Source organism: Eurosta solidaginis, chromosome 1, assembly GCF_040869045.1.
Source record: "Eurosta solidaginis isolate ZX-2024a chromosome 1, ASM4086904v1, whole genome shotgun sequence".
Lineage (NCBI taxonomy): Eukaryota > Metazoa > Arthropoda > Insecta > Diptera > Tephritidae > Eurosta > Eurosta solidaginis.
The window spans coordinates 331,324,256-331,338,253 of NC_090319.1; the positions used below are offsets into that span (position 1 = coordinate 331,324,256).

At 38.2% G+C, this 13,998-nt stretch overlaps 1 protein-coding gene across 1 annotated transcript in view; it reads left to right on the forward strand.

Annotated features, from left to right (window-relative positions):
* The window catches only part of LOC137237866 (protein MEMO1), a 49,918-nt gene extending 44,418 nt beyond the window's left edge, over positions 1–5,500 (forward strand). The window contains exon 7 of the mRNA XM_067762186.1: positions 2,557–5,500. Coding sequence (XP_067618287.1) covers positions 2,557–2,799 — 243 coding nt within the window. The 3' untranslated portion in view covers positions 2,800–5,500. The remainder of the gene's footprint in view (positions 1–2,556) is intronic.
* The last annotated feature ends 8,498 nt before the right edge of the window (positions 5,501–13,998 follow it).

A 13,998-nucleotide genomic window follows, 5' to 3' on the forward strand; every position in this document is an offset into this window, starting at 1 on the left:
GCAAGGCAGATGAGTTTTCACTGAGAGCTTTTCATGGCAGAAATACACTCCGAGTGTTTGCCAAACACTGCCGACCCCGCATAGAAAAATTTTCTTCTAATTGAAAAAACTTGATTCTAATTTTTTTGATGTTACTTTGCCCGGGTATGAACCCAGGATCTTCTGTGTGGTAGGCGGAGCACGCTACCATCACACCACGACGGCCGCCAACCTTAAGAAATGCAAAGATCTAGACTTTTCGCCAACGCTTGTATGTAACTGATATTCACGTTTTGTCTTCTAGTTATATGCGTGTGTATGTGTGAGTAATAAATTACGCTCTTACCCTGCAAAAATCGTTGGATCATGTGGTCCACTGGAGTACTTACCATTATACTCCACTGTAATGCAGCAATGGACCAACTCATATTTCTACACGAACATATTGTAAGCCGACCATTGCTCGTTTTTAACGATTGTAATCACTACACGATGTTTATTGCACTGTGGGTACTCCATGGATTACTCTGAAGTAATGCTGAGCTGGAGTATATGGTTCAGTCCTAGGACATCGCAATGTTAATTGGACTATATTTTTTGTATGAATTGTGGTTAATTTTGGAGCACTCGCTTGGTCCATAGCGAGTACTCCATACATGCATGCATGGAGTACTCGCGATTTTTGCAGGGAATTGTGCATTTATTTAGTAGAAGCATAGTGATGAACCGAAATATTCGCCAGAATATTTATGGCAAAGCTTATTACTGGATTGATTGCAAGCCCTTTTCTTTTGCACGAGGTAAACTTCATCGTACCTTCACTTCTTCTTTTGAGGAAGTGTGGAACTACTTTAAATGAACCTCTTCGGTGTTTCTGTCATGATTTTAACACTCATTAACGGATTCACTTTTTACCAGGAGCGGAAACTGTTATTCCTTGTATAATATAATTCATTGCAAAACTATTAATTTTGGACTTTTAATATATTTGGATCAAGATAAAAATTATTTTCGGATTTTTATTGCCTGAGTCCGATAGAATTAGTTAAACTTGTACTTTTAAAAATAAAAGTCCGGCCTGATAACAAAGAAACGGCTTATCCGAATTAAAGCCGCACTTTTATTTTGGCCTTAAAAAATATAAGTCCGGATTTAACTTTTATTCCGGCTCGAAGGACCATGTACAAAAGCGTGGTGGCAACGGCGCGCACCCACAGAATTGTATAAGAATAGGATTAGTCAGGAAAAGGAGAAAAGAAAACACCAAAAATTTCGTATTAGTGAAAGGAAATACAATAGTTTTTATTCAATATATTGAAAGGAAACAACAAGTGTTAAGAAAAAGGTTTAACAAATGTTGTGAAATAGAATATTAAAATGTTCGGAAAATTATATTATATATTTTGAAAATTTACATTTACGTTAACGTGAGATTACGTGTACCTTTGCTGGCTGCTGGATTCAAAGAGGGCAAGCCTCTTTGCGACATGAGCCGATGAACCCACTATACAGCTCCTTCGTTGGGTTTACCGGCAACAAAGTTGCTGTACCGCGGGCTCACAGCGGTAAAAATCTAAGATACATACGTACTACCACTCACAGATGCCTGTGTGTATTAGTGATCACAATCATATGTGGGTGGTAGAAAACAAAGGAAAATAAACTAAAGAAAATTATGTTACGAGGGGGGGGGGGGGGGGAGATATATTTAGGCCTGTGGCCTAAACAGTCTGAGTTTAACTAGTTCTATCGGACTCAAAAAATAAAAATACAGATTTTACTTTTATATGCGGACTTTTATGGAGAAAGTTCGAAAAATAAAAAGGATGCATGATTCGACATGATATTGCTATAGGGATACCTGAGAACTCACACATTTTCACCTAGGACAATTTTTTGAACTGGACTTTTTCGACTCCGAAAAAAAAAATAATTATTAATTTCCGTCCCTGCTTTTTACTGTAAAGAAAACTGGGCTCGCTCCAAGTTATACGATCACATATCGAAACCCAATTTCACTCAAACGATAGATATGAATCCAAGGACTGCCCACACCCGTGAAACTCCCATAAAACTTTGCGAAATATTTTTGCGAGTACAACAACCACTCAATAACTCATATAGTTTGTCAAATACATTTTCGGATCGAAGCATTTTGTGTTGCAGTGTAATTGTTCGATCCTAACCTCAAAAAACCTGTTTTTATTTTAGGTTATGGTCGAACCACGATCTGTTAGGCCAACTTTGATGGCGGGTCCAGATTCAGCGCATCAAAATGCATGAGAATTCATGTGTCGCATTAACACATCAACCAATTTTTTTATGCATATGTGTAATACCTTTTTTCAAAGATCTGTCCTTTTTCCTTACACCACGCCTACCTTTTTTTAATTTTTTTAGCACAGTAAATACAAAAAATATATTAAGATCGGTACAAGCTGAACTTTGAAATCCAACATTTATGTTTTGGGGGCTAACTTCGAAATAAGGTGAAATTATTTGTTTGCTCAATACCCAGCCGAGTGCTGTGCACAGTTTTATTTATTAAAATTTACTAACTATTTTTCTTTTCCATAGGGAATGACGCTTATTGAGACCCTAAACCCAAATGCTTTTACCGAATATCTACGAAAGTACAATAATACAATATGTGGACGACATCCGATTGGTGTGATGCTGAACGCGGTAAAAACATTACAAAATCAAGGTTATAGTAATATGAGTTTTAAATTTCTTAAATATGCACAAAGTAGCCAATGCAAGGATATGGATGATTCGAGTGTTAGTTATGCATCCGGTTCACTAGTATTTGAGTCTTAGAGCATTATATATAAGGACAAAATATAGTTGTTGTGAGATATATGTATGTAAATGTACATTAGGGTGGGTCAAATTTATTGTTGAAAAGGCGCATTCAGTTTCTGAATCTATGCGTCATACTGAGTAATATTGCCCATGGGACCATAGGTCTGAAATTAATTTCGAGCCTCCGTAATTTTATTAGAAAATTTTATATGCCAATCCGAATAGCGACTCTCACAAATAAAATACATGAAAATAAATGTCAAATTCGGATTCGGATTGGGATATAAAATTTTCTAACAAAATTAGGGAGGCTCGAAATTCATTTCAGACCTATGGTCCCATGCACAATATTACTCAGTATGACCCATAAATTCAGAAACTGGATGTGCACCTGAAGTTTTTTCACCCATTTTTCTCCATACAATTTGACCCACCCTAATGTACACATATATGTATATAAATCGACCTATCATAATAGAGAGGTCGTTACTTAAAAGTTTTGTTAAAAAGGATGTATCTCAGTCGTACCTCAGAAGACCGGTTAAAAAGGTTGTAACTGAAAAAATTAATTTGTTGTCAAAAAGGCCTTTAATTTAACTTAATTTATTTGCCTTTTACAATTCGCAGAAGACATAAATTAAATAAATAAATAAATACAAGGTGCGGTAACCTCCGAAGAGATTTAAGATCGAGCTTCTCTTCTAACTTGCGTCGTGCTTCTTTTAATTTTTCCTACAAGTTGGCGGCACGGGATCTACATGTTCTACGCCGAATCCGAACGGCTTATGCAAGACAGATAAGTTTTAACTGAGGAGCTTTTCATGGCAGAAATACACTCGGAGCGTTTGCCAAATCACTGCCGGTGGGCAACCCCGCTTGGAAAAATTTGTTTTTATTTAAAAAATTATTATTATTATTATGATTTATTAACATAATTAAATCAATTAATTAGTTAACTTAATTAGTGAGCACTAGCTGACAGGGCTATCAGCTTTATGTTTACAATTAAGTGTAGTTAGAAAATAAAGTTGAATTAATAATAATTAGAATAACTAAATTAGGACTTTGATGTGTTGTTGTTGTTGTTGTTGTTGTAGCGATAAGGTTGCTCCCCGAAGGCTTTGGGGAGTGTTATCGATGTGATGGTCCTTTGCCGGATGCAGATCCGGTACGCTCCGGTACCACAGCACCAATAAGGTGCTAGCCCGACCATCTCGGGAACGATTTATGTGGCCACATTAAACCTTCAGGCCATCCCCTCCCTCCCCACCCCCAAGATCCATGAGGAGCTTGGGGTCGCCAGAGCCTCGTCTGTTAGTGAAACAGGATTCGCCGCGGATAGGTGAGGTTGACAATTGGATTTGGAGAAGCTATATATTGCGCTGGCAACCTGAAGGGTTGCGCTACACACCCCTTGAATCTGGTATTTTAGTCGCCTCTTACGACAGGCATACCTACCGCGGGTATATTCTGACCCCCTTACCCGCTGGGGTAGGCTTTGATGTGTCTGATAAAGCTATATGCTGATTTTAAGTTTTCATGTGTGGAATTCCTTAGCATACTTATCCTAAGTTATCGTTGAAGTAGAGTTTCCTAGTTGATTGTGAAACGTTGCAGTCAGATAAGATATGTTTCAAAGTTAATGTATTTTGGCAGAATGAGGAAATAGGCGTAGGGTCTTGGGATAGGAGATGTTGATGCGTGGATTGTGAATGACGCAAGTCGAATGCGGGAGGGAGTATATTTATATTTGCCTTTTCCCGACGTCCGCTGGATAGGTGGAACATACCAAATCTTGGTTAATTAATTTGTAGTGAGGATGATTGTAGTTTTGCCATTTCCCTACGTCGTCCTATCGCAATTGATGTAGAACAAAGCGGCGTATATCTGTTTTTCCGACAGTATTGTCGGATGTAACAGGATGGCTGATGTTGAAGAAATTAAACTAAATTTTAATTACAATCTCTTTAACCGGTCTCCAGATATGCGACTTTATTAACGATTTCGCTGTGATACGGCCCTATTAACAGAATGTCTACGATATGTCCTTTTAAACACAACTTTTAAGTTACGACCTTTCTTTTAGGATAGGTCGATATATATCTAGGTGAAGAGTGGCACATCAAAACACAATAAATGCACTAATAATTTGTTCAGGTTTATAACGTAGTCGTATTATGGATTTACCTTCTTATTCATAAAAATTAAAAAAGATGCATAAAGCTTTTTTAAGATGACATTTTCATACAAATTTCGAATTATTAGAGTTTTATAAAACAATTTTAAATTTCATGAATCAGGGGGTTAATGTATACATGCTAGTCCTAGAAAGACTAACCTTGGGCCATATGCATAAAAGAAGTGAAGTCCATTTTTCATAATAATCACTTTAAAATTATTCTGAAATTTCAAGTGATTGCTTTGAAAAAAGTGTTCACTGGTTTTATGCATATGGCCGTTTATGTACATTAAAATATTCTATTTACATATTAAAGCATTACATTTACTAATTTTTCTAAGAACTATTTAAATGTAAATATTTCGTTTTGTTAAAGAGCTCCTCGTGTACATATACAAACATGTTACCGTACTCAAATCTCTTTAACAAACCACATGCATATTACATTTTATAATAATAATAGTTCTCTTTTTTAACAAGTAATATTACATAAAAGAAGCAAAATATAAATTAAAAATCAAATTTGCAAGTATGAGATCACTAGCCTTGTTTTTTTTTTTACATCTATAGACGTTTACCCTTAAACTTTATATGGACTGCTAAGCGTCAAACTTTAAATAAAAAAAAAATAAAGAAATGAGAGGCGCGATAACCTCTGAAGATATTTAAGGCGCATAAAATTTGTACTACAAAATTTCAATACGCATTATACTCAGATGTAACTGAAATATGTGTCTATGTTTCACCCTCTACCCCAATTCTATGTATTCTATGCGTGTCCACTATTCATCGCAACTGATTCAGATATATGTTATACATTATGGCCACCAGAAGTTTGTGTCTCCGATTTTAGGTACACCCTGTTCCGTAGCTAGTTATTTAACCACTGCCGCTAGATGGGACTCCTATCTAAGCGATGATAAGCGTTTTTTACGCGCAAACGTAAACGTATACTCGTGTAAAAAAACACGGCTATTTGCCGTCTTTCAGTGAGTTTTACAGCTCCGGCTCACGCTCAATTCTCACGGGAATGCTCTGGATCATTGAGAGACTTGAGAAGCAGATGTCGTGAAATTTACGCACACGTGAAATGTGATAGGCAGATGTCGCCGCTGTTTTTCATTTAACTCATACGTCGAAAGGCTAAGCAGCGGCATCTATTTTTAAAAAAGTAGGTATATTAAAGGCCGCGTTGCCAACCTAAAAAGAAGTAATTAACAAATTATCTGGCTCACAAATTGAACCAGACTTCTATCTGGATTTATCTGGCTCAAATCGTTGTTGTTGCATTTACATGCAAAATTATTTATCTGGCTCAGGATTTTGCCACCGGATGATAGCTATTGTTGTTGTAAGAGCTTTTCAAACCTTACAGCACTAGGCTGAGTATTGGACCAAACATCTTTTTTATAATAAGCAAAAAATTATTTCGCCGTTCTTCGGAATAAGGTCCCTGTTATTGTTTTATGGAGTATTTTAGAAAATATGCAGGAATAGTTTGCTTTTTTTTCTTGTTACAGTTTAAGAGCTCAGTTGTTGTTGTTGTTGTAGCGATAAGGTTGCTCCCCGAAGGCTTTGGGGAGTGTTATCGATGTGATGGTCCTTTGCCGGATACAGATCCGGTACGCTCCGGTACCACAGCACCATTAAGGTGCTGGCCCGACCATCTCGGGACCGATTTATGTGGCCACATTAAACCTTCAGGCCATCCCCTCCCTCCCCAACAAGTTCCATAAGGAGCTTAGGGTCGCCAGAGCCTCGTCTGTTAGTGAAACAGGATTCGCCGCGGATAGATGAGGTTGACAATTGGGTTTGGAGAAGCAATATATTGCGCTGGCAACCTGCAGGGTTGCGCTACACATCCCCTTGAATCTGGTATTTTAGTCGCCTCTTACGACAGGCATACCTACCGCGGGTATATTCTGACCCCCTAACCCGCTGGTAGTGGAATTCACTAACTTATAACGATGCGATTTGTCGAGATTTTAATTAACTATTTTGTTGCTTGCATTATCGATTGTACTATTCACTAACTTAGTTTTAAATAAAATAAATGTAAGGCGCGATAACCTCCGAAGAGATCTAAGGCCGAGCTTCTCTTCCAATTTGCGTCGTGCTCCTCTTGATTTTCCCTACAAATTGGCCGGACGGGACCTACATGTTTTATGCCGACTCCGAACGGCATCTGCAAGGCAGATGAGTTTTCACTGAGAGCTTTTCATGGCAGAAATACAATCGGAGCGCTTGCCAGACACTGCCGAGGGGCGACCCCGCTTAGAAAAATTTTCTTCTAATTGAAAAATCTTATTTCTAAAATTTTGATGTTGATTTGCCCGGGAGTTGAACCCAGGGCATACGGTGTGATAGGCGGAGCACGCTACCATCACACCACGGTGGCCGCCGCTTAGTTTTAGCGACTCGAAATAGTTGACATTTAAATTTCGTTTTAATAATAGAAAGGGGGCAGCACAGCTTAACGAAACCTAAAAAATGCGAAAAGCACAAAAGGAATGCAAAATAATAATAAAGAAAAAATAAAATAAAAAATTTCTTTCGCAGCTTGCCGCTCTATTTGAGTCATTGGAAACTTTACTTTTGCGAAAAACAAAGAGTTGTTGATAACATTTGTTACGCGTTGTATACAGCGGCTTACTGGCTCATTGATAAGCCCCATTGTTCTCTAACGGGCCGTTGATAACAACCAGTTGCGAAGAAGCGTAAAGCAGTTAGAACCTGAAATTTTTATAATAGTGTGACAAATATTAGCATCACTAAGTGATACTCTCATCACTAATCTGATACTAAGTAAATAAAGGCACAACAACAAATCAATCATCATTTACTCACATACATGCAAGGCAACAGAGAGATACTCACATATACACACGCATATGGTTACAAACTACAAGTATACCTGTATATCGCTGGTAACCAAGCATGAATGTAAGGCGCGATAAACGCCAAGCTTCTCTTCCAATTTTCGTCGTGCTCCTTTATAATTTTTCCTACAAATTGTTGGGACGGGACCTACTTGTTTATGCCGACTCCGAACGGCATCTGCGAGGCAGATGAGTTTTCACTGAGAGCTTTTCATGACAGAAATACACTGGGAGTGCTTGCCAAACACTGCCGAGAGGCTACTCCGCATAGGAAAATTTTCTTCTAATTGAAATTAACTTGTTTCTAAAATTTTGATATTGCTTTGCCCGGGGAGTGAACCCAGGATCTTCGGTGTGGTAAGCGGAGCACGCTACCAACATACCCCCACAATGAATAAAAAACATATTAGGAGGCAGTGGCGTAGTGAAGTTTTCTTGCGCCCGGGGAAAATATTTTTCATTTAAAATTTTTCTTTTTCCACAATTAATAATGTTAGGTCACTTCGGCGACCTTGTCCCACCGTTGATCGTGAATATATGTATGTCAAAATCAGTTTTATTTTGCTGAATGAACGTTCGTAGCTAGTAATTGATACTGAGATTATCCAGAGTATTTAGTGCCACGAGTTTCGAAAAACATCTTCTCCATACGAGATTATAAGAGTAAGTAATTCTAACGGAGTTTTAGGTTCAATTTCTTTTCTACTGCGAAGTAATATTTTGCAATCACATAGTTCAATCATAGTTGCAATCACCAAGTTCTTACAATTTCTTTCTAAATCGTCATTATCCTTTTTAACCAATTTCCAACGTCTACGAGAAATCGAAATTTAAAATTAAGATCATTTAGTCATGTAAATCTTGTACGTATTTCTTGTTGGAAACCATCGAGAGCACTTTTCATAACGTGAGAAATTCACATTCTGCGGAAAGACCAACATCTCTAGCCGATTCTCCGGGCATTTTGTAGCGCTTTCTTACACGTTTTACTATATCAATATCCATAGGCCCCCCGTCAGAGCGTTGCTGACATTTCGAATCGATGCTGGAGATGAAATACTGTAAGAACATGTAAACAAGTGGGCCCGAAACGCCTCCTTTATCAGCAAGACCACTCAAAATTACTTAATTGACTGCTGCGGGGCAGTGATCACGAACAAAATTGTGGCCAAAATTAAAAAGGCAAAATATTTTACCATTATTTCCGATGAGATCACAGATGTTTCTATTCACGAGCAAATAGCCATTTGTATTCGCTATTTCGATGTAGATACAAAAGAAATTCAAGCAGACTTTCTAATGTTTGTCGAAGATGTTGAAACTACTCGGGAAAACATTGCTCACCATATTTTAAAGGCTTTGGAAAAATTTAACCTGGACATAACATTGTGCCGCGAACAAGCATATGATGGAGGAGCTAACATGAGCGTTAAAATAAAAGGTGTCCAGGCACGTATATGCAACATTCAACCTTTAGCCTTTTTTACCCACTGCGCAAGCCACCGACTCAACTTAGCTATTAGTACAGCCTGCACAGTAACGGGCATAAGAAATGCCGTAGGGGTTATCTCTAGTGTAGCAAATTTTTTTCGAGAATCAGCTCAACGAATACATATCGTCAGAGAAGAAATGAAATCTCATCTGCCGAATGAAAAACAGAATATGTTAACAAAATTGTGTGAGACTAGATGAGTTGAAAGACATGAAGCAGTTTTGACATTTTTGGACCTATTGCTATGTCTTTCTGCAATATTGCAAAAATGTCGGATGAAGGAAACATAAAAACTGCTACACCTCCATTTACGTTTCTCCAGTCTATTACCTCATCGGAATTTCTGATAAGCTTCGTAATCCTCTCTGATATTTTGGGAATCAAGCTGCCCTTATCCCAATCATTACAACAGAGAGAAATTGATATACTTTCTGCAATTCAGCTTGTCAATATGACCATAGCGAGTTTGCAGAGGCAACGTAAAACTAACACAGTCACATTTAAAAAACTTTTCAATCAGGCTGAGGGCATCGCATATGAAATTGGTACAGCAATCATAGTCCGCAGAATCACAAGCCGTCAAGGAAATTGGCCAAACATTCAGACTGAGTCAGTTGAAGATTATTACCGACTTTCAGTATACATCCAATTTCTAGACTATATGCTAAGTGAAATGAAATCCAGGTTCCCTAGTGCGCCATTGTAAGGAATAGGAAATTTGTAAAAGTTGTTGTCCCATAACTTCAGCGACGAAGATGCAGTTCGTGTATTACAAGGCGAGGAAATATATAAGGAAGACCTTTTGTTTTATAGCTTTAAAGGGAGAATTAAAAGTTTGGCAGCAGATGAGAAAAGATATTTTACTATCTCCAGTAGTTGATTTCAAACATTCAGCAATGCTGCCAAATATAAGAACACTGCCAATTACTGTGCACGTTTCCAGCGATTACTAGCACTGCCGAGCGCTTCTTCTCCACATTACGGCGATTTAAATCATATCTTCGTAACAGGATGACAGAAGATCGTTTGAATGAATTAGCTTTAATGCTTTTATTCAACATTTAGTATTTTTAGTATTTACATTTTATTAAACGTTCCTATATGCTATAACTTGCACTAATAAATTTGAAGTATCTCACTTCATGTATTTCTATCAGTTTTTGTTGATTTTTTTTTTACCGTTCGTCCTTTGCCTTATCTCATTGCAAAATGTTTTTCATTATTGTTTAAATACGGTATTTTTGACACGAATACAGTAAACAAACTCCGATATATGGCGGTTTTGAAAAGTTTGCTGAGTGCGGTTTCGAAACTGTAGCCGATATAGGTTGATATTCCACTCAGCAATCGGGTAATTCTATTAGATAGCATGACACTCTTAACACACGTCCAAAAATATCGAAAGGGGTATGAAAAGACGCGTCTTTCAAGAGATATTTGCAAAATAAAACAAGTAAGGGAGGCTAAGTTTGGGTGTAACCGAAAATTTCATACTCAGCTGAGAGCTTTGGAGACAAAACAAGGGAAAATCAGAATGTAGGAAAATGAACCTAGGGTAACCCTCGAATGTGTTTGTATGACATGGGTATCAAATGAAAGTTGTCAATGAGTATTTTAAAAGGGAGTGGGCCATAGTTTTATAGGTGGACGCGTTTTCGAGATACCGCCATAAAGGTGGACCAGGGGTGACTCTAGTATGTGTTTGTACGATATGAGTGTCAAATGGAAGGTGTTAATGAGGGTTTTAAAAAGGAGTGGCCCCTATATGTATATATGAAGGCGTTTTCGAGATATCGACCAAAATGTGGATCAGGGGACCCAGAACATCATCTGTCGGGTACCGCTATTTTATTTATATATGTAATAGCACGAACAGTACTCAAGCCATGCTTCCAAGCGCTTTTGCTTTCGCCCTGCAGAACTTTATCATTTTCTTCTACTTAATATGGTAGGTGTCACACCCATTTTACAAAGTTTATTCCAAAGTTATATTTTGCGTCAAAAAACCAATCCAATCACCATGCTTCATCCCTTTTTTCGTATTTGGTATAGAGTTATGACATTTTTTCCATTTTTCAAAATTTCGATATCGAAAAACTGATCGTGGTCATAGTCGGATTTCGTCCATTTTTAATACCAACATAAAGTGAGTTCAGATAAGTACGTGAACTGAGTTTAGTAAAGATATATCGATTTTTGCTCAAGGTATCGTGTAAACGGCCGAGCGGAAGGATAGACAGTCGACTGTGTATAAAAAATGGGCGTGGCTTCAACCGATTTCGCCCATTTTCACAGAAAACAGTTATCGTTATAGTTGTATATGTGAAGGGGGTGATCCAGAACATCATCTGTCGGGTACCGCTAATTTATTTATATATGTAATATCACGAACAGTATTCCTTCCAAGATTCCAAGGGCTTTTGATTTCGCCCTGCAAAACTTTTTCATTTTCTTCTACTTAATATGGTAGGTGTCACACCCATTTTCCCAAGTTTTTTTCTAAAGTTATATTTTGCGTCAATAGACCAATGCAATTACCATGTTTTATCCCTTTTTTCGTATTTGGTATATAATTATGGCATTTTTTTCATTTTTCGTAATTTTCGATATCGAAAAAGTGGGCGTGGTCATAGTCGGATTTCGGCCATTTTTTACACCAATACAAAGTGAGTTCAGATAAGTACGTGAACTGAGTTTAGTAAAGATATATCGATTTTTGCTCAAGTTATCGTGTTAACGGCCGAGCGGAAGGACAGACGGTCGACTGTGTATAAAAAATGGGCGTGGCTTCAACCGATTTCGCCCTTTTTCACAGAAAACAGTTATCGTCCTAGAATCTAAGCCTCTACCAAATTTCACAAGGATTGGTCAATTTTTGTTCGACTTATGGCATTAAAAGTATCCTAGACAAATTAAATGAAAAAGGGCGGAGCCACGCCCATTTTGAAATTTTCTTTTATTTTTGTATTTTGTTGCAACATATCATTACTGGAGTTGAATGTTGACGTAATTTACTTATATACTGTAAAGATATTAACTTTTCTTTTAAAATTTTAATTTAAAAAAATTTTTTTTTAAAAAGTGGGCGTGGTCGTTCTCCGATTTTGCTAATTTTTATTAAGCAAACATATAGGAATAAGAATAACGTTCCTGCCAAATTTCATCATGATATCTTCAACGACTGCCAAATTACAGCTTGCAAAACTTCTAAATTACCTTCTTTTAAAAGTGGGCGGTGCCACGCCCATTGGCCAAAATTTTACTAGTTTTCTATTCTGCGTCATAAGTTCAACCCACCTACCAAGTTTCATCGCTTAATCCGTATTTGGTAATGAATTATCGCACTTTTTCGATTTTTCGAAATTTTAGATATCGAAAAAGTGGGCGTGGTTATTGTCCGATATCGTTCGTTTTAAATAGCTTTCTGAGATGAGTGCCCAGGAATCTACATACCAAATTTCATCAAGATACCTCAAAATTTACTCAAGTTATCGTGTTAACGGACAGACGGACGGACGGACATGGCTCACGCGAATTTTTTTTCGATACTGATGATTTTGATATATGGATGTCTATATCTATCTCGATTCCTTTATACCTGTACAACCAACCGTTATCCAATCAAAGTTAATATACTCTGTGAGCTCTGCTCAACTGAGTATAAAAACGAAAAATGTAACATTTGTTGTTGTTGTTGTTGTAGCAATGCTCGCCCCACCTAATAGCCGCGACCGATCACAAATTGTCATCAATATCCTCTAACGGGAGTCCAAGGAAACTTGCCGTTTCAACAGGGGTGGACCATAAGGAAAGGGGTGTTAGAGGCGTTGGTTCCACATTACAATTAAAGAGATGGTTGGTGTCATGTGGGGACACATCGCAAGCAGGGCATACATTTTGTATGTCGGGGTTGATTCTGGATAGGTAAGAGTTTAACCTGTTACAGTATCCAGAACGAAGTTGAGCAAGAGTGACACGCGTTTCCCTGGGGAGTATGCGTTCCTCTTCTGCGAGTTCTGGATATTTTTCTTCAAGTACTGGATTCACCGGGCAATTCCCGACATAAAGGTCCGACGCCTGTCTATGGAGTTCACCAAGGACCTGCTTGTGTTTTTCCGCTTCATACGGCTGGGTTCTCAGGTGCCGTATTTCCTCAAAATGCTTACGGAGATGACTCCTTAGGCCCCTAGGCGGTGCTGGTTCGTCAATCAGATGTCTGTTGGGATGCCCAGGTTTCTGGGTATTCAACAGAAACTGTTTGGTCAGCATCTCATTTCTCTCCCTGATGGGGAGTATTCTCGCCTCATTATGCAGATGGGGTTCTGGGGACATAAGAAGACAGCCCGTGGCGATTCTGAGAGCAGTATTTTGGCAGGCCTGTAGTTTCTTCCAGTGGGTGGTTTTTAGGCTTGGCGACCATATGGGTGACGCGTAGCACGTAATCGGCTGGCTAATTGCTTTGTATGTGGTCAAGAGCGTTTCTTTATCTTTTCCCCAGGTACTGCCAGCAAGGGATTTGAGGATTTTATTACGGCTCTGAATTCTTGGAACAATTGCGGTTGCGTGCGCACCAAAATGTAGATCCTGATCAAACGTCACACCCAAGATTTTGGGGTGTAGGACAGTCGGTAGCGTAGTGCCATCGACGTGGATGTTCAATATGG